The sequence below is a fragment of the Pseudopodoces humilis genome, chromosome 2, assembly GCF_049639895.1.
Source record: "Pseudopodoces humilis isolate 2021_Gansu_Grassland_sample_001 chromosome 2, ASM4963989v1, whole genome shotgun sequence".
Lineage (NCBI taxonomy): Eukaryota > Metazoa > Chordata > Aves > Passeriformes > Paridae > Pseudopodoces > Pseudopodoces humilis.
In genome coordinates, this window is record NC_142201.1 from 4,046,407 (window position 1) to 4,068,003 (window position 21,597).

The 21,597-nt window shown below is 41.9% G+C and overlaps 1 protein-coding gene across 2 annotated transcripts; it reads left to right on the plus strand.

The window, feature by feature from the left end:
* The first annotated feature begins 587 nt into the window (after nucleotides 1-587).
* On the plus strand, nucleotides 588-21,589 carry LOC102107614 (interferon-induced GTP-binding protein Mx-like). Of its 2 annotated transcripts, none has more exons than XM_014255641.2 (14): nucleotides 588-639; nucleotides 5,108-5,417; nucleotides 6,964-7,159; nucleotides 7,971-8,108; nucleotides 9,347-9,501; nucleotides 10,622-10,760; nucleotides 11,255-11,453; nucleotides 12,217-12,295; nucleotides 13,188-13,310; nucleotides 14,058-14,199; nucleotides 15,611-15,769; nucleotides 16,259-16,335; nucleotides 17,594-17,830; nucleotides 19,671-21,589. In XM_014255641.2, the coding sequence occupies exons 2-14, from the start codon at nucleotides 5,193-5,195 to the stop codon at nucleotides 19,902-19,904; spliced, it is 2,103 nt and encodes a 700-aa protein (XP_014111116.1). In that variant the 5' UTR covers nucleotides 588-639; nucleotides 5,108-5,192; the 3' UTR covers nucleotides 19,905-21,589. The 2 variants fall into 2 exon arrangements, with proteins under 2 accessions (XP_014111116.1, XP_014111117.1); XM_014255642.2 differs by having other exon boundaries at nucleotides 6,967-7,159.
* Nucleotides 21,590-21,597: the final 8 nt, after the last annotated feature.

The following is a 21,597-nucleotide window of genomic DNA, read 5'->3' on the forward strand; positions in this document are numbered from 1 at the left end:
ATAATTAAGCTTAGTTCCACCTTGGTGTCCTCTGCTGAATAGCGGTACAGAGAAGACTGAGATTTTTACAAGGGCAGGTAGTAATAGAACAAGGCTTTAAATTGAAAGAAAATAGGTTTAGATTGGATATTAGGAAGAAATTCTTCCCTGTGAGGGTGGGCAGGCCCTGGCACAGGGTACCCAGAGAAGCTATGACTGCCCCTGGATCCATGGAGGTTTCCAAGGCCAGGTTGAACATGGCTTGGAGAAGCCTGGAATAGTGGAAAGTGTCCCTGCCCATGTCAGAGGGGTGGAACAAGATCATCTTTATGTCCTTCCAACCCAAACCATTCTAGGGTACTCTGTCTCTCTGAACTTCTGGCTGTGAGGCCCCCCCTTCACTGTGGACACAATTCATGTGTTAAGATATCCATGCCCTTAACTGAGCCAGGTGCAAGGTAAGTGTGGGCCCACTCATGGCAACTCTGTCTTTTGAAACAGCCTGGTCATTGCCACATAAGCCAAGTATTTCTCCTGTGAGAATTAGTTTCATTTCTCCTGTTGCATGTCATAACCAGAAGGAGGAGCCTGCAAAGGAAAAGGCATCTGAAGAAGTTTCAGAAAGTCACTGCTTCTCCTTCCTACAGGACACTTACCAGGGTAAGTTTCTTCTTTCCTTCTTCTAAAAAGAGTAATGCAATTTTTTACTGTTATCTTCGTTCCTTTTAATGTGACTTTTTAAAGGCTGCATAAAGTGTCTAAAGTAAGTGTGATTAAACAGGGTTGCCAGGAGCAGGATTTTTTGCTTTCTGGGGTGGGAAAAAAAAAGAGAAAAGATGTCAGTATTGTTTCCTCTTTAAAAGGAGACAACTGAGAGATGGCATTTAATTTTCTTTTAAAGCCATTATTCAGCAAGATGATCTAGCTGGCAGTATTTATGAGGATCATAAGCTTTGCATTGCTTCATTTTCTTTTATGAGAACACAGCTAGAGTTAATAAAAATAATGGAAACTGTGAGGTTTACCCAAACATCCTGAAGTCAGAGGATGTGTCAGCCAGAAGTCCATGTGGTTCTCTGGCTGGGCAGAGTGGATAAATCATGCTCTGTGGGTCCAGCACTGCAGCTCTGCACCTTGGGATTGAGAGGGGATTTTTTAGAAGGGGCTTTTCATCTTCTACAGATACAAAGCCAAAGGGTCATTACAGAAAACCAAAGCAACTCCTTTTCAGAACCATCAGCAGGTTGGTGTTTGTGCAGATGTGGGTGTTCTGCTGGGAGAGGTTTCCCACACACAAGCAGGCAAATTCTAAAGGTAAAGCTCAAGGAAATCAGTATTGTCCTGACAAAGGAGGCAGGGGCAGCTCTGGTCAGAGGAAATTCTTGGCAGACTTTCAGTATTATCACATCATCCACGTGTCATGTTTCACAGGTGGATTCTGGCCCATTGTAGAAGGTCTCTTTACAATTGCAGCTTTTTTGTTTTCCTCTCCTCCCTTCTTCCATCCGATGTTGTCACGGCTCAGTACACAAAGAAATCACTATGCCAGTGTGGCACAGGGAAGGGTTACAGAGCCCACTCACCCTTTCCAGGTCCAGGGAAGAGCAGCAGTGTAGCCCCAGAAATCCACATGATTGTTTATTCCGGTGCTGGCTGCAGGATCTTTGTGCAGGGGTGTTGTGTGTGTGTGTGTGTGTGCACCCTGTGGTCTGCTCCCCATCTCCATGTTTGTAAAGGGTGACCTAAGATAGTCAGGTCTCCTCAGGCATCCTCAGCCCTCCCCACCTCCCTTCCACCTCTGTGATGGCCATGGGGTTTGTCCTAAGTAAACACACCAGGTGGGTATGGTGGGAGGTCTGGATGTTTGCATAATTATCTCAGTTCCTGATCTCTGGAATGAATTATTTGCAATTGACTTTGGTGCACATTGGCCACAAAAAGGATAAAAAATGCTGCTGGAGACTGGGCCAGCAGGACAAAGTGGTGTCACGAAGTTGCAGGACGTTTCTGGGTCGATTTTCCCCCCTCCTCATCACCTTCTCTCCCCACCAGGATGCTCACAAGGTACCTCCAGCTCCAGCGCTTTTGGACAAGTGTTAAAATACCCAAGGCCCACCCAAACACAGACATAGAATCCTACAGTAGCTCCAGATGTGCTTTGTTGCTTTGCAGTGGTGAATTCTGCAAGGCCAAAGATTGTAAATCTGTGCATTTCCACCTGAACCTAAAGGGCTCCTATTGTAGCCCTTTAAATATGGACTGCTGACCAAATCTGGGGCTAAGTGGGGTAGATGGTTGTTTGAGAAAAGAAAAAATCTAGCTTTGAAAAAGAATTCTTGGCTTTCTTTTTTTTTTTTTTTTTTTCTTTAAATCACTCTCTCTGGAAATCACCTTCCCCGGATAATGTCATGCCAAAAGCCACTGATTTCCTCAGTCACCCAGAGAAAACAAAACTTCTGCATAAGGAAATAAAACTTCTCCAAGGAAATAAAAAGCCTCATAGTTGTCCCTTCTCTAACAACATGTGAAGAAAAGTCTGCTCTTGGCAGAGGGTTTTAAGCTATAGAGTAGTGAACCAAGATACAGAACTTCAAAAACCAGTGTCAGACTTGCCTCTGACAAGTATTTCTTCCACAAAAAAGGTGAGATGGCCACTTAGCAGATTATGGATTGGAGCTAGCCCACAGCCCTACACTCCTGACCCCAGGAACTTAAGGATTCACACTCCCTCCAATCCTGCCCTGATACTGACTGAGCTTCTCCAAACACCATTCAGCAAAGTATTTCCTAGAGGACAATCAGCTTTTTGCAAAAATAGGTGTAACTTTTTTTTTTTTTCCCCAAAAAAACAAATACTATTTATTTCCATGGCACTTTTTTTAATTAAAAAAAAAGGCATAAGAAAGGTAAGGAGAAGTGTTCCAAGTCTGTCCTCTGAGACCAATTTTTGTGATTTGAAAAGAGCTGTGGCACTTGGTACTGTTGTAGATACCTATTATATTATTGGTGAAACAGAAAAATTAAGAATTAGGAAGAAATGCTTGACTAAAAGGGGTGTCTGACAAAAACCATACCCTGACACCCTCATCCAAAAGAACAGGAAAAAGAGTCAGACTGCAAGATGAGATAAGGAGCTGGAGTACGCAAACAAGATGCAAAGACAAAGGCACCACAAGATAAAGGAGACCTTAAGCCGGGAGAAACAGATTTGAAGCCCCAAAAAGTGGCCAAAGAACTGAAAGGGGCACGAGGCTAATTGTAATATGGAGTGAAGACAGGCGGGGTTAGGAAATTAATATGTATTAGGCGTATCGTGTAAACCTGATCTGTAAAGGATAAAAAGGGAAAACCTAATCAAAAAAGGGTGGATGCTTTTTGGAGGAGATATCCCCAATGCACCTCAGCGCTGAATAAATTCATACCTGCTCTTGTAACTACTCTGCGAGTTATGGGGTTCCTTTTATTCCGCACATCATTTTGGCGAGCCAGGCAGGAGGGTCTCTGTCTGGCTGTGGGAGCGGCCGAGGAACAAATTCCCTGGCGCACCCCCAGGACTTTCCGTGAGGGACCCCGAACCTCGGTTCGCTCACCGCGGGGACAGACAACAACCTGCCGGCCTGCGGATAAAGGTATGAATTAAATATCAAGGGAAAGACTGCTGGTAAACCGAACAGAGACGTCTGTCGTACAGCACAGTCCCTGTGGGCCTGCAAGCACCCGGCCAGGAGGGGCCGGGGACAGAGGGAATGGGATCGATCCTGGCCGATAGCGCGGCCTATGAGGGGAGGGGGTTCTCGCTGAGCTGATAGAGCAGCCCGCTAGCGACTCTGGGGGTGAGTCGAGCGAACCCTTGTTTTGTGTGAATGCTAAGTCCGGACACGTTGAGTCACTGAGTGTGTTTGGTGTGTGAATGAGCGAGTGAGACACATGAATGAGCGGAGCGAGTGTGGAGCTCTATCCGCGGTTCCGACCTCGGGCGGCTGAGGCGGCCGGAGAAAGGCGAAGTGACAGGAGTCAGTGTGGAGCAAACCCAAGTGTAAATGAGGAGTGTTGTGCTGGAGTGCCAAGTGATTAATATTTGTTTTAACCGTGGGTAGACGCTGGTATTGTTGCTTTAACAACCATCAATGCTCCACGTGCAAAGTGAAAACTCTGAAGTTTGTGTGTGGAAAGTCAAATTAGGTACCCGCTAATTGAGATTGTGTATAAGAGGAGGACTGAAAAGAATTGTGCGAAGAGCTGTTTAAGTAATGTGGCAAGACAAGGACTAGATCTAGTGGTGTGTGGTAAATAGAGTGAACACAAATGAAGAGAAGCAAAAGTGATGACAGAATTTTTTACAGCCCAAGAAAGGAAAACATCAAGGGCCCAAAGAGTCTCCTGAGACAGAGGGGATGAAGTCGGCCACCAAGAAGTTTTATTCCACAAATCATTGGCTTTTCACAAATATTAAAATTAATGTTATTTGCATAATGTTAGAAAACTTTGCTGTATTAATATAGTTTCTTTTATTTCTGTTATTGATAAAACTTCGAAATTGTGATATAATACATATATATATGTTAGGCTGTAGCATGGTATTAAAATAAAAACTACTTTTGTTCATATAACCCAGAGACTGAAAAGATGATCAGGAAACCTCCCCTGCATTCTTAAATTCTTTTATCCAGATGAAGACAGCAGTGACTGGCACGCCAAAGGAAGAATTTATTGAACCTCTATTAATAATCAGGGAGTGAGACTCAACAGAGCCAAGAAGATTGATCTGCTGGGGATGGGGGGAGTTGAAGCTAAACAAAGTTAAAACTTAAGATAAATGTTTGAATCACATGTAAGAATTTATGAATATGTAATAGGATTCTGTTTTTAAGGAACAATCCTTTGTTAGTAAGGTGTGCTCTCTTGGCTGAATGCTGAGGCACCCAGCCATATTTGTACATTTTGCTTTATTTCTGTCTCCTAACTGTCTTTCTATTAAACTTTATAAATTTTATATAAAAAATGTGAACATTGTTTTTCACAGTACCTACTAAGGGTTTGGATCAGGAAATAAAAGTGGTGTTTGATTTTCTCTGCTCTGATCCCTGTTGAAAGGTGGAATCACTCACTGCCCCATGTTTGTTTTCAGAAGCTGCACCTCAGAGTGGCTGGACCAGGCAGTGATCAAAGCATTTGTGGACAACCTGTGTGGAAGCCCAGTAAATTAGCAGGCCATGGATAAAATGAGAACACCATTCAGCAATCCTTCTGGAAGAACCAAAACCCCAAAGAAAGAGGGGTTTCAATTTTCTTCTGTGAAATCACTTCCAGAAGCTGCTACAGTGCCTCTCCCACCAGACCCAGAAGAAGATGCTGAGATATCAGAGAACATGTTTGAGAAAAGGCATAGGTGTGAACAGGAGGGCTTGGAGAAAGAGGTTTTTAGAGAAGAGGACAAGGTAAGTAAGGCAAGGAGAGGGAACAGATCCTTCCCACTCTCACTCTGTTGTTTCACTTTGTACCCCAAAATTAATTCCTTTGTCTCTTTGGGCAGTTTGCACTTTTTAGATCTAAGGAGAAGTTTTGGGGTGAGGTCTAGAAGTTATTCATATAAGTAAGAGGAGAGGTACCTGCAATTAATCTGCAGACATTAATAATGCAGGTCTAAAAAAAAGAGGTGGCTGCAGCCTAGAAGCCAATTTAATGTGTGACATGTGTCTGTTTTGATCCTAGCAACAAATGTGGAACAGAAACCATAAAAGCTGAGGTGGTTCTTTTCTCCTTGAGGCTCTTCAACCCACAACAGAAATGTTAATAATAAATGTAATGTAAATAATGTAAAACACAGAAAAGGTTAATAATAACCTGCTTGGATATTTTACACTGAACACAGATTGGTTTTAAGTCTGTGACACAGTTATTGAAGTTTTTTGAGAATTTGCTAGGTATTAAATATTGTAGTGAAAAAGTGGGCAGGGGCTACCAAAAATGGTTTAAAATCCCTGCCTCCAGTAGTGTGTGCTGCCTTCCTCGTCTTGAACCAAAAAATCTGCTTTGTTTGAGTGCATCTGATCCATAGACATACTTTTGGAGGCATTTTTCTTGGATAAAAGCGATGGAGGAAACTTTAGTTTTTATTTTCAGAAAATCAGGTCTGAATGTGCCTGGCCTAATATGTCTGAAACATATTGGTGTTCCCAAAATTGCATCTCTAAATGCAGCAGTCAGACTGGAACATGGAGAGAGGAACAGGGAGAAGAGACCAAGATGATCTTTATATACTTTAGCTGAGCATATTTAATAGCAGATGGACCAGTTTTGCCAAAGACTGAAAATTATTTGTTTTGTTTTCACGTAAAGTAAGAGCCTGTGTTAATATCTGGACCTGTATCAAACCCAGAAAATGACAATAACCAGTCATTTAAAACAACCCACTCATATTCATGCCTTATGTGAGCCTAAAATGAGGCAAAGAAGGAAGAGCCATGATGGTCTAAAAGATTTCAGCCAACTGTTAAGAATGTTACAGCAGCACTCTTTTGGCGTCTGTGCACAAACTAAATCTTCAAATTCTGAAACAAAAATCTAATTAGCTATTTTTTACCAAATTCAGTGATTTCTGGGATCAGTCTTCATTTGCATACACATCCTTCAGTACATCTGTGGATGATTAGAAGAAAATGGCAGTTATTAAAGAAAACTGTTATTAAAAGAAATTAATAAAACACACTTATTAATGTGTTCTTTACTTTCTCAGGATGGCTTCCAAAATTTGGTATTTTTACTAAGGATGGTCTGTGAGCCAACCTCAACTGTTTCTTTCATATTTACAGACACCTGTTTATTACATGGAGATGCAAGGATGCACAGTGATATGAAGTAGAGCTTGATGCCAGTAATTAACTTGTACTAAAGAACGATGACTAGAAAATGCATCTTGGTTTTTTTGGGGTTTGTTTTGTTTTGTTTTAAATTATGGAAAATTCATTGTAAGTTTAACTCTAGCAGGCTGCAGAACACACCTTGTACAACAAATATGAGGAAAAGATCCGACCCTGCATTGATCTTGTTGACAGCCTGAGAGCTCTTGGGGTAGAAAAGGACCTGTCCTTGCCTGCGATTGCGGTGATTGGAGACCAGAGCTCTGGGAAAAGTTCTGTCCTTGAAGCCCTGTCTGGTGTTGCTCTCCCCAGGGGCAATGGTAAGAATTCACTTTCTCAAATTTTCATTTTGATGAGGTGGAAGGGTTCTGTGTTTTGGGTTTTTTTTTAATTTTATTTTTTGGTCTAGAATTGGATAACTCCATGACTGAGAAATAGAGGTGTGAGTGAGGCACCACAGGGTAGATCCAAGCCACATGTTCCAGGTGGTCAGGAGACCAGGAGTAAGAAGTGTAGTGTAATTGCCCCAGCTGACTGTGCATTTCCCAGAAGCAGCAGTGCAGCAGAGTATTAATTTCACATGGAAAACCAGTTTTTAAAATTGTTTTTGGGGTTGTTTTAGGTTTTTTGTTTTCTTACAGATATCTTTTTTATTATTATTATGTAAAAAAAATGTACAAATATCTTTATCTTAACACATCATTTAAGTCAAAGATGATTGTTAGGAGACTTTACAACTCAAAAAGATCCATTTTCCAGCTGTGTGTATGTTTTTGCACACAAATTCTGCAAGTTCCATGTGAGTTTACAGTATAATCTAGTCCTTCAGGCTGGAGTTGTGCAAAGGTTTTTCATAGGATTTAGTTGCATCATTGAAACAGATCATCCAGAGGGGAGCAAAACTCCATGTGTGGAGGTTTGCAGGGCCAAACATGTCTGGAAAGAGCCATGGCTGACCTCACCAAGCACTGGTGACAGTCCTGCTCTGAGCAGGAAGTTGGAAAAATCCCCTCTGGCAGCGTCTCTTGGAACATTTGCACATTTTTGTGTGAAACATTAGGCAGCCCTGTGTGCCCCACACACTTCAAGGCCGTGTTTCGTGCACAACCTCTGCCTTTGGATCTGCTGCAGGTATTGTCACTCGGTGTCCCTTGGAACTAAAACTCAAGAGGTTGCCTGAAGGCCAGGCATGGCAAGGAAAGATCTCCTACCAAAATGTAACCCTGGAGCTCCAGAACGCCTCTGAGGTGGACAGAGCAATAAGGCAAGGTGAGTGGATTTGGCTGGCTTCATCTCCTCTGAATCCTCCTCTCAGACTGAGCAGCATCCACAGTGATTGTGGAGTAACACCAAGAGCTGGATGCAGAGCAGAAGAAGCTGGGTCAGCAAAACTCCCTTCTCTCCAGGAAGTTGTACCAGTGCTTCAGTGGTGAAGATGATCTATGATGATAATCCCAGAATGGCCTGGATTGGAAGGGACCTTAAAGGTCTTCTAGTTCCAACACCTTGGGCAGGGATGCCACCCACTAGATCCATGATCCTTTTATCCTGATCCATGATAAAGGCTCAGGCTATGTCCTTACCTGGGTGGTGGCTTCCTGGTTTGGGGAGGTTGTCTGTCAAATTGTAAACATGGAACCTAAATGGATCCTGTCATCAGCTCAAAAGTCCAGAGAGTGCTTGAGGTGTCTCTGGCTGGAAATGTTATTATTTTGGAGGAAATTGCAAGAGGTCAGAGTGGAGGACAGAGAACTTCTGCCAGGTACTGTGACCTCAGGCTCAGTCACTGTCCTTCACATATCTCACCTTTAGTGTTAGGGCATTTAATCCTGGGTAAGAAATCAGTGTTTTTACCCAAAGGGCAGTAAGCACTTGTCCTAAGTGTGAAAGTTGGATTGTCCTTACTTCCTTGACTAGCACAGCTCTACACATTGTTATTCTTCCTAATTTTTTTAAATTACCTTTTCAATACATTATTTGGATATTCTCAAAACTGGCCAGGCAATTGGTATGAAATAAGTAAGGTAATTAGAGCTGAAAAATCTCCTGAGAATGACTGGAGTTTCCTTGCTTTTCTGTGTTCACAGTTTAAGCATTATTGCCTTGTAGTACCTGGGACAATTTACTCTCAACCTCTCTATCAAAATGTGAAGAATATAGAGCAACACCTATTTTTCTTTCAGGGCATCCAAGGATTAATTGATGCTTACAAAAACATCTCTTGTTGTTGATGGAGCATTTCTACACCTGACCAGTATTTTACCTGATACCTTTCATTATGGTTTATTTACATGCATTTTGTTTTGACATCACATCTTAGTTTGTTCTGCATGATAATTTCCTTAGATTTTTGCACAAATGGATTTAGGTGTGTGGCTGGATCTGAAAGAAAAAGCCAAGCCTGAAAGAACCTTAGGTGGCAGTTGGTACTTTTCAAAGTCCTTGTGTTCAGCTTTGGTTTGATGCATCATTTGAAGCTTGTATTCATTGCCTTGCTCTCTTCACAGCCCAGAATGTTGTGGCCGGTCCTAGAGGTGCCATTAGTGGGCAGTTAATTTCCCTGGAAGTTCGGTCCCCTGATGTCCCAGACCTGACACTAATTGATCTGCCTGGAATTGCCAGGGTGGCCGTGGGGGACCAGCCAAAAGACATCGGGGACCAGGTAAAACTCAGCCTCCTGTGCCAGTCTGTGCCCTTAATGGGTCCCAGCAGACCCTTTGTGAAGTAAACAGAGTAAGTGGAGGGGATCTCTGCTCTTCCTCTGGCTGCTTTTAGAAGAAATGCTGGGGAATGCAAATAAAACTTTGACTGGAAAAGGCCTGCTGTGAGGCTGATGTGTAGGAGTTGGGTGTGTTGTTTCTCCTAAAACACCTTTAAATGGGAACTTGGAATAAGAGGAGCTCAAACGAAACTAGGTATTCCAAACAGAAATGAGACAAGATTGGATTGTCTGGGCTTTCCTCTCTGGGAGGAGGGTAATTTAATTGCACACTTAGATAGCAATCTTTCTATTGTATTGAGAAGAAAACAGCAGATGTGATAAAATCCAAACATTTCTATTGTCCCCAGCTGTCTGCATGCTCCAGAGATGGAGTCTACAGCATTGTAGCCTGTCAGAAACTGGGATGGGTGGGAAGTAGAGAAGAGAGGCATCTTTACCAAAATCCAGGGGGAAAAAGAGAATTGATTTACTGTGTAATAAGTGCAATAGTGCCCTGTGAAGCTTCTGCAAAACAACACAAATTATGAGGAACTTGTTTAGTTTGGCATTGAAACATAGAAAAATGACAACTAGATGTCACGTGAAGCTTCAGTTTTGGCGCTTTTTCCTACAAATATTCCACTGAAATAGAACCCAAAGACATTTGTGCTCCTTTCAAAGATACAAATTGGAGATTTATCAGTATAATCAAGCTTGCTTTCTTTCCAAAAGTAGATACCTACACATCAGAACCTGGTTTTCTTCCATGTGATTAGATATCAAATACCTTTAATATTTCCATAACGAAAGATTATATATGCACAAGAGGTTAAACTCACATACCTGTCAAGACAGGCTTAACAACATTAGTCTGGTCTCATTCATGCCAGAAGTTTGGATTAATCCTGACATAAGGAAAGAGGCTGCATTCTTCTGCTGACCCCTTTCCATGCCATCCTCCAGCATGTAACACTGTCCTCAGCACATGTGGCATTTAATGTCATTAGGCTCATATTGCTAGAAATTGTCACATCCTACATCTGATTTCACTGAACCTCCTCACTGCTGTATTGAATTGCAGATCAAAATGCTACTTAAAAGAACTATTGGCTGCAAAGAGACAGTGAATTTGGTAGTGGTTCCATGTAACGTGGATATTGCAACAACAGAAGCATTGAAAATGGCTCAAGAGGTGGACCCCACTGGAGAAAGGACAATAGGTGAGATAATTTTTAACCTATGAGCTAAAAAGGATGCCAAATCTTCACCCCCATCATGAGGTCTGATGTTCTGTGCTCTGCACCAGATATGTGAAATTAGCTACTAGAAGAAGAGGGAAAAACAAAGAAAACAGCCTGAAGAAAATATTGGCAAGTATTTCTAGTCACAATTCTTGAGCAGCTCCTATAATCCCTTCATTTGGTGCCTTGCTGGCACTCTTGTTATGAATAACTGGAAGCTGAAATCAGTTAATGGTAGTAACTACCAGTTAATGGTAGTTGATCTGAAGTTAGTGGTAAAAAAGCTTTGCTTTTTGAGTGTTAAAAAAAGGTTTGCAATGCAAAAGGCACGGTAGGAGGCCAACTGTAGCATGAGTTTTACAGCCCAGGAACTGAGAGCTTTCTAGGAGAGAGAATACCCAAAAAAATTGCATTATAAAACACGGTACAGAGTGTTCCTGCTTGGTGGTTAACTTTCTCTTTTAATTTCACAGGAATCCTCACAAAACCCGACCTGGTGGACAGGGGGACCGAGGAGGCTATCGTGAACATACTGCAAAACAGGGTAATCCCCCTCAAAAAAGGCTACATGATCGTGAGGTGCCGTGGGCAGCAGGACATCCACAACAAACTCACCTTGGCTGCTGCAATCCAACAGGAGAGAAACTTCTTTGAGAATCACAAATATTTCAGGTACTTCTCACAGAAAAGTTCTCATCAAAAACATGTTAGAGTCACCTCAGAGCTTCCTGTTGATTTGCTGAGACTCAACTAAGGGGTTACAAACAGGTATTGGTTATACTCAGTATTTCTCATTGCCCATGTAGGGTTGTGTTTCAGTAACCCAGATGTTTTTTACATACCAAACTTTTTCAAAAAAAATTTTTTTTTGGTTTGTCTATTTTAGGGTTGATTTTTTTTGGCTGCAAAATACATGGGGGAAGTGCTATGAACTTTAGAATTTCTGAATAGTCCCAAAGAATTTGAGTTAAAGCATCTGAGCACTTCAAGTCAGGCACTGAAGTATTTCTGTTCACTGGAAAGCATGGAGGAACAGCATGAGAAAGGCTGTGCTGAGGGCACAGGCTGCCCAGATGACTCAGCAGCAAATCAATCATAATACAGAGACTGGCAGCTGACAAGGGTTTTGAATCAATGAACTTCACACATGAAGAAATAATAAAATAGTGCAATCAGCTGCTGTTAGAATTTGTTTTTTTCAGATTTTTCTCTGTTTCCCTTTGCTCAGTCAGTAGCTGTCAAACAACTCTTGGATAAACATGCCCAGAGAGTCCTGAGCTGTTGCCACATCTGCATCAGCATGGCCCAGAGATCCTTTCTTTACTCAAATTGTGTAATAGAATTAGTAAAAATAGGGCAGAGCATCAATGCTGCTTCCTTGCCCTGCACAGCCTGGCTATCCAAACACACCTTTTCCTTTTTTTTTTTTCCACAGGGCTCTTCTGGAAGAAGGAAAGGCTACTATCCCCCATCTGGCAGAGAAGCTCACAAATGAACTTGTGAAACACATTATTGTAAGTAACAGAGGTCCCATACTGAGCTGCTTGTGTCAGTTACTAGCTAAAAACAAGTTCAACCCTTCAACCTTGGACTGTAGCTGGATTTCATCTTTGTATGCTTAATGATCCTTCAACTCAGTGCTCTGAGAACAAACAGAACTGAGAGGCAGAGGTAAAAAGCCCCATGCTCTGTCCTGAGATTTGCCTTTTAACTGCAGATCAACAATAAGCAAATTATTTCATCTATTTGTGACTCATAATTCCTGCCTTTTCAACAGCAACCATGATATTTCTTTTTATCAGTGTTGATCACCTGGGTGACAAGTTACTGAAAATGTCTTCAGAACATCCAGATGTTCTATTATATTTATATTCTAATGTAAGGATATTGGGGGGGTTTATTTGGTATAAATATGTCTGTATGTAATATATCTTATTCCATTAAGAGAAGAGGCTAAAATATAGGGAACATCTAAGCTCAGTCTCAGAGGAGAAAAAAAAAATTATGTAAATTTACAGAAAATAAGCAACTAAACAGCCATGTTCCATCAGGTATTTATCAGGAATTGAGCAGTCATCACTCTCCTGGCACAACCTGTGAGGACATTGTTTTTGGCTCACTGTGAAATCTTGCCCTAGACTGCAGCTACTCTTCCCAGCTCTCAGTGAGATCCAGCCTGATCCCTCAGGAAGATCCTGGCTCCTGCATTCCCTCAATAAAGTCCATATTTTCTCTTCCATGTTGCCCCCCTATCACACATGGGACACTGACAGCAAGCTCTCAGATTTATAGAAACAGCAAAGATCCCTTGCAGGTGTAAGTTACTCTTAGAGGGATTTTGTTTTCCTTCTAAAACCAGACAGGTTCAACCTATCTCAATTTCCTTCTTCACTGTCTCCTCCCCAGAAATCTTTGCCAGCGCTGCAGAGCCAAATTCGTGACACCCTGCATAAAACATTACAGGATCTGCAAAGGTACAAGAGAGGCACACCCCAAACTGAGTCTGAGAAGCTGTTTTTCCTCACAGATGTAAGTATCAGTATTGGTCACAGAGCAAGGCAAGGAGGTAACTGTGGGAGAAAAAGAAACCACCTGAACTTATCAAAACTTCAGCATGGACCACCAGGAAGTTTGTGGTTTCCATCATTTCAGTGAGGGCAACATAGACAAACCACACTTGCAAAAATAAGACACCACAGGAGCTCCTGGCCCCTTCTAGCAATTTTTTTCCTGTGATTATGGGACAAGAAAGCTAAACAATTTGATTTTGATTGGATCAAAATCAAGCATCTCAGCAAGGGAAAACTTAAAACTCCTGCCTGCTCAACACTTTGAAGGGTTCCCATTGTTTACAGCACTCATAAGATCAAATGTATTCCTGATATCCAAATGTGGTTTGCAAGTCCATCTTCTGAGTTCCTCATCTCAGGGAGTTACTCCCTGATTAAGCCCTCAGTAGGCACTAGAGGTGTTTATGGAAGTTCATCAGGCTTCATACAAGCCTGGCCTATTAAAATTTAGTAAATGGTTCTAAAAGTCTACAGGGGGAAAACCAAAAGGGTATCAAGTTTATTCTCCTCTAGCATTGAGAGTTTGGGGGGGAAAAAATAAAAAAAAAACAAACAAACCAGGAGCTAAGAGCATAAAATATGTAAGAAAGGGATGTTTTCTATGAACTGTGTCCCTGCTTTATCATCAAACAGCTGCAGATTTACAAATTAGTCTGAAGAAATGAAACTTCACTAAATTGCCTGCTTGTTGCTGGATTCACTGCAGTTGATCAAACTCTTTAACCAAGACATCTGTCGGACCATTCGGGGAGAGGAGGAGCTGTTTGGAGATGAGGTCAGGCTGTTCACCAAGATCCGCAAGGAATTTCGCAAGTGGGGCGTGATCCTCCTGGAGTGTGCTTCGAGGGGTAAGCACAGAACCTGGCAGGGTGTGACACTGGTGGCTGGGTTCTTTTTCCCAGGAAGAGACTTGTTTTCTCATACTCTGGCTCAGTTGTTTATTCTTTCTTATTTATATTACATATTTACAGAGTACAAGGAGCTATATACACTGGGGAAGCAAGGTGCAGAATGGAGAGTGAAGAACCTCTCCAAGGTCTTTTTTGTGTCTATTTATCCAATTATCAAAATTTCCCTAGTGACCCTGTGACCTGACACCTGTGTGCTGCACTGCAGATTTTCTATCCAATCACTCATTATTACCCAAAAACCCTTAGAAGAAGATGAAGAAGGAAGAGGAAGGAGAAAGGGACAATGCCCTAAATCCTCCATCTTGTCTCTTATTTTCTGGTATAGCTTAAACCCTAAACTCATTCTCACCCAGTGACTTAAGAAAACTGTCTACTTACACACTCATTCCCAGTTTTTCTGCTTAACTTTAAAAGCTGTCTCCATGGTTTTATGCCAAACTCAGTGCTCTCTTGGGTGTCAGAGCCAGGCACCACAGATAAGGGTCTATTTTCTGTGCCTCTGACCCCAACAAGAGCCCATCCCCTTTATTTAAACCTAGACACAGCATCTTCAGTAAATGTTTTTCAAGAAAATTAAGAGTAAGAAGGCAGGAGCATCCATCTGTTGTGGTGTTTTGAGGACACAGACAGAGTTTGTTGTTAAATGCTGTCATTAAAGAGAGGTCAGTGCTTATCTTTCTTCTCCCAGCACAGCAATAAAATCAAGACAGTGGCATAGAATTTGTTGGTGATTTTCTGAACCATTCTTCTAAATAACAGCAACACCAGTGAATAATAATAAATAATAACAGTCTAGATAATATTTTTTTTATTATTACTCTTAATGTTTTTAATTTATTATTGCTATTAATATTTTAGAATCTGAGTGGGGTTTGTTCCACTTTAGCTCTGGGCCAAGGTGATACCTCATAAAAAAAAATAGCAAATTTATATAATATCAACAAATAATGTGATAATAAATAGGAATAACTAGTCAACAGTAGATTCCCTGGAAAAATATGTTTAGTGAGCTTGGGGGTTTGTTTTGTTCAGGTTTTTTTTTAAACTTGGAAGTGACTGGTAATGGCCAGCTACTTCTGACCATGAAAAAGTGAAAAATGGTAAAAATACCAAGAACCAGAATTTTTGTGGTCCATCATAATTTCTGTCAGTCAGATGCTTGATGCAGTGTGTGAGATGGCTCATTCAGAGAGCAACAAGCTAGCTCTGTTCTGTGGTAACAAAAAATCATCTCAGTACCTTTTCCCCTCAAGAACAGCTCAAAGATGAGAAACAGACTTCCTTCTTAAACCTGAAGTGCATCCATTGAGTGATTTAGTAACAAAGCAATATTATTTTACCATTACAGCTAAAAAAGCTGTCCCTGACAGAGTGTGGAAATACGAAGACCAGTACCGTGGACGGGAGTTCCCAGGCTTCAGCAACTACAGGACTTTTGAGGATATTGTAAAAGAGCAGATCAGAGAACTGGAGGAGCCAGCAATTGAGATTCTCAACAATGTGATGAGTATGGCCCAGGCCATGGGAGGCTCTGGTGTGGGGGACACTGCTGGGCCTGACAGCTTTATTTTCCAGGAGAAGCTGATGCTCTCACTGATGCTCTCAGGGTCCTTCAGAGTGTGGAAGTAAATCTGATTCAGCTTGTGGATTGCTCCTTCTCTAGAGCCTTCAATCTCTACACATGGTCTCCAGCATTTGTTAATACTTTTTCCAGTGGCTTTTGGAAGGGAAGTAGAAAATAACTATATCATAAATAACACAGCAAGGAAACAGTACAGCAGAAGCACCTGGTGCCAAGTGGTCACCTTCCTGGACCTGGAAATCTGAATTTTTACTTGTTTGTATGTGTCATAAAGGCAGAGTGCACCAGTACAGCAGCACAGCTATTTCTGAATGAATACAGAAAATGACTAGTCTCCCAAGTGTCATATTAACAATAGCTTAGAACCCTCACTTACTTACCTGACTTTATTTTGTCTCTCTGTTCTTCCCCTAGAACTGGTTGAAGAGAAATTTATGGAACTTACTAACAAGAATTTTGCTAATTTTCACAATCTAAACAGAGTTGCCAAGGTGAGGCACTACCTACAATCTGATATTCTCAAAAGACAGAATGGCATTTGTAAATACATCTATGCTTATGGTACCTGCCTCACTGCATTACCCTTATACAAGTGGGGAATTTCTTGCAGGAAAATAAGAAAGATCCCAAAAATGATAGCATGGTTATAATGCCACTAATTAAAGTGCATTTTGTACAGCTTTGACAAGATCTAGTACATACATTCTTTATTCATTCTTGACATTTGCAACACAAAGCAAAGAAAACCTGGTGTGGCTACTTTGAAGAGTTTATCATTAATTTCAGATTTAAGTGCTGCAGTGATTTGTCAGAGTGCTGAACTGGTTTTAGGTGTTTTTCACCTCTCTGAAAGCAAGCCAGGGTTTTAGCCAGTGCAGGAATCTCATCTTTGATGAAAGGGAGCAGGAGCAAACAAACCAAAAATCATCCAGCCATGAAAAAACCAGAAATGGCTGTTTACAGTTTGGGTATTAGCATGTTTTGGGGTAGAGTTCAGTGATATGTATCCATGAAGGCCTTTTCTCAGAAAAAGCTTTGAGAAAAAGATGAGAAGCAATGCTGGCAGCCAGGAAACAGAGTCCACTCACAGGGTACTGCTGAAGAAGGAAACTCAGAGGCAAATGTGAGTGTAATAGGTGGTTTGCTCTTTCACTTGCATGGTCAAACCCTACTGAGCTCCCAGGCCAGCCAGTGAACAAATAAATTATTTCATCCAAACACAGAGGTGTTCAGGCAGGGTCTTTAGAGAGCTCCACAGTGAGAGGAATGAAGAGGGAAGAAGTTCTGGCAAGCACTGGACTTCAGAAAAAAGATGGGGTGTTTTCTTAGGGATGCTAGGAAAGCATTTTGAGGTAATTTGAACATATCTGAGGGAACTTTGCCACCCCCACAGACTTTTAGAAGGCCACAAAGCATCAGGTGGCTGGAATAAAAGCACCAGAGAGGGGTTAGACGGGGTTGGTTTGCTGACAACAGATATTTTCCTTTGGGTTTCAAGCACCACGTTTGGACTGATTCCACTTGTGTGTAAGGGGAGGACAAAACTGCCACATTTTCCTGCTCTTTCACAACAGAGGCACCACAATCTGAACCATTACTCCATGTTCCCAACTTCTGAGATTAGACAGTGCTGCACAAGGGCAGTTAAACACTGTGCCCACCTTGCCATTCCCTGGGGACGCTGCTGAGCACTGGCACCTTCCCAAAGGAAGCAAATGTCTCAGAACTTCTTGTTCCTTTCTTTTCTAGGTGAAAATTGAAGACATTAGGGAGAATCAAGCGGCAGAGGCCGAAAGACAGATCCGGACACAGTTTAAAATGGAGAGGATCGTGTACTGCCAGGATGACCTTTACGTTGGTGATTTAAACTCTGTTAAGGCAGAAAACGCTCCAAACGCGTCCCTGGGGACAAATCTGCAGTTTATTGGTCTAGACGAGCCCTCTGTTGCCACGGAGATGGTTTCTCACACCAGTGCCTATTTCTCTGTGAGTTCACAGGCTGTGATGGAGCAGATTTGCTGCTCCCTGAATGCTACAGCAGCTTCCCCTCAGCCAGGTCTTGCTGGAGTCAGTCCAGCCTTGTATGCCACACTGGCACTGTGGAGGGAATAGCCAGGGGCTGGCTAAGTGTCTCATTCAGCTACATGCTCAGCTTCTGTACAAACTTCTTGGAGCTTCTGACCAGTGATGAGTGTGGGCTGTATCAGCAGGTTGCAGGACTCAGGATATGGTGATTAGAAAAGCCTGAAGGGGCCAAAGTGACAGCTGGCTCCTAAACCACTTGTTAGCTACCTGCCAGCCTGGCTCAGGTCAGCCCCAGGCCACTCTGCACATTCCTGCAGGCAGCAGAAAGCAGTGGCAGTGGCTTGCAGTCAGATCCTGAACTACTACAGCAGGAGGAGCAATGACAAAATGCTACATTAAAACATATCAGCTGGCTGTAGAGATCAGAGTGCATCTGTATTGCAGATAGCACCGTGTAAGTGAAGTCTCTGAAGACAAATGGGGTGTTTATATAATATAATAAAGGATCATGTTAAAGAAAGAAAAGAGAACACACACTATCAAGATTTGCTTAGTCATAAAACTCGCTCTGAAAGCAACAAGTTCAATATTAATAATTCAGGAAGGTAGGTAGCAGCTCACTTGGAATTCCAAGAGCAGGCTTTGTGACAAATTCCTGCAATTAAATGGCCAGGCTGCTCAGGCTGATGAAGAGAAAATCATTGGCTTTCTTAGAACAAGAAACAAAGCCAGAAGTGCATAAGCACTTCCATCCCATCTTGCTACACACTCTGCTACATGTTTCATCTGCAGTTAAATATTTTTGTAAATGCCCTTAGAGCCATTTTCAGCAAACCCCAAGTGCCAGGGCATCATAGCCCCATGGGACTGACTTATGCAAGGCCAAATACAGTTTGAATGAGATGGAAGCTCTTAAGTGTCCATGGCTGCCTTATAAATGTCATTTTCAAGTCATACTACAAAAAAGAAAGACAGAACCTCTCAATTGCAACCAGGCACTTGGGTCTAAGTGCTCACCCAGCACCGGGAGGGCTGGAGGCAGCCATTTGCCAGAGCTGGGAGAGGTTTAGAACCTCATGTTGCCCAAAAGCACCAGATGGGCCCCCAAACCCTGTGGATGTCCATGGGGAAAGGGCACCACAAGCTTTTTGGGGTCAACCTGTTTCAGTTTGCATCCATAAATCAACCAGGCAGTTGGTCAGGTCAGACAGAAGATAGCTCATGGAGATATTAATAAATGTAATGTAGGCACACTCTGGTCTCTCTATTGCTGAAGACATTTCCCCTTAGGCTAAAGCTTCCTCCAAAGCTGTCTGAAACTTAAAAGAACAACCACATCAGAAATACCATCTAACAGAGGAATTTACCAGCTTTAGGAAAAATCACTTTCTGATTTCCTGCATCAAAACCTATTGTTAGCATTCAGTGAAGACAGGCTGGACACCAGGAACTGTGCACAAGTTCTGTTTGTCAGGAATGTCCCCCTCTAAGTTGTCCCAGTGACAGCTAGCAGAGCTGAGCAGAGAACAGCCTGCCTTGGCTTTAGTTTGCTGAGGCAAGAGAAGCAACAGCTGACATCCCCATGACTCAAGTCAAAAAATGATTAATTTTTCTATTTCAGGCACAAAAGACATTGGTTACAAACATTTTTTTAGTTCATAGCAGTACTCCCTTCTTGAACAGTAACTCAGTTCAACATTTCAAAACCTTGGAACCATTTTTTTTTACCAGATTACCTATAGCCCTTTCATTTTTTTTCACCAATTTAGTGTTTTGCCCTTTTTTCCCCCCCATCTTGCAGGGAGCAAGTAAACGCCTCTCCAACCAGATACCTCTGATCATCATATCTTCTGTCCTTCATGACTTTGGAGAAAATGTGCAGACCTCAATGCTGCAACTGTTACAAGATAAAGAGAGGTTAAACTTTCTCCTTGATGAGGACACTGAAGCTGCTAAAACCAGGAATTACCTCAGCCAAAGAATCGATCGTCTGACCACAGCCTGCCAGTACCTGAGAGACTTCCGCCTCTTGTGATTTGTTTCTCATGAGGTTTTTTTTCTCCTTATCTTCTAGCACTCCTGAAGAATTTAATATAATCCCATAAAAATGTGATGTCAGCCCAGACCTTTAATAATAATTTCTAGTGCTCAGTTTTTCTTTATTTTTCATAATCAGTTGTATGCAAACAGCTGCCTTTGCATAAAGAGTTCCACTGGTGGAGTTGTGATTAAATAAACATTATCCCATGTTTAAACATTTTCTTTATAAATTCTGTGCAACCACTGGAATAATTATTAAAAAGCTAACACACTTAGGATTATATGTTTTGTTGGGGTTTGTTGGTTTTTTTTCCTCTTTTTAATGATGGAAGCTGTATAATTCACAAACTGTAGAAATCAAATTATCTAGCTTTCCTCAATGAAGCTTAGTGCACAACACTCATGATCTCCCACTTCCCTTTGTGTTTTGGTCTTGCTGGGATTGTTCTCTTTCCTGCCATCACCTAAAAGACACCTCTGCAAGCACAGTGGGCATGAAACCATCCCAGTCTAGAAAGAAAGGAAAGTTTATTTACTTTATGTGACCAGAGGATGTCATTGGCTCTGTTCAGTCTCCTTTCCCAGCTGATTTGCAGAAGGGCCAGGATGTCTCAGATGTCTGCAGCATCACCTGAAATTTTGGGACTGACACTAGAACCCACTGAACTCACTAGAGGGCAGGATTTAGATGTCCAAAAGGAAAGAAACCTCCAGGACATTAAACATTACACAGGTGTCTCATGTGTTCTGCTGCCTTCCTCCTTTCCCTCCCCAGGGCAAGGAGAACCTTTCCAAAAGCTCTTCCATTTAATGGAAGCCAATGCAAAATAGATCACACACTGTGTTTATGACATCTTTCACAGGGGAGATTTGGTTTAATAACCAAAAGCACCAAAAGTAATGCCTGCATCCAGCTAGAAAAAATGTGCTTATACCAGTGTGTGATGCAGGAATTTCCAGGTTTCTTACAAGAGAAGCCTTCCCCTCAGGGCAGCTATGACAGAAAGTGTTTGTCCCTGTGGCGTGGAACTGGAGCTGGTATTTTTTTTTGATACATTTTTGTACAGCATTCACCCCAACATCCATGTTCCTTAACCTTGTTGAACCCCTTTCTTCCAGTACATTATTTTGCTATTATTGACTTGCAGTGCTGCAGGTCAGGAGCCACAGAAAACGTGCCTCATGCCTGTAACAACTCAATCTTTTAATTTCTGCTTTGAAAGTACTTTAAACTCCTTGGTTATTTCACAGTATCCCCCCATCCCCCAAGGGGCACTTGATGCACAAATGCTACTGAAAACACACCCATCTCACACCTGGAGAGGAGAGACACATTGCTGCAGGCAGCAAGAGGCAGAATGACAAAATAGGGTGTGACTCCCTCAAGCCACTGCCTGCAGGCTAAACTTCCTTATTTAATTCAATTAACTCAGAGTCATTTCATCAGACACAGCCACCAAAGACACTCAGCATTCCTGGACATCTTGCTCTGTTTTCCCTGGGTTTGTTCAAGGACCTGAAATATCAGAATTAAAATAATCTCTTGGCTCACCCTCTTGAGTTGCTTTTCTCCTTTTTTTGTTTGTTTGCTGTTGGTTTTGATTTTTTTTTAATTAGACACTCAAAGCACTTCATACACTGAATCCAGCAACTGCTTAAAAAAAAAAAAATAAATCCAGGTAAACAGA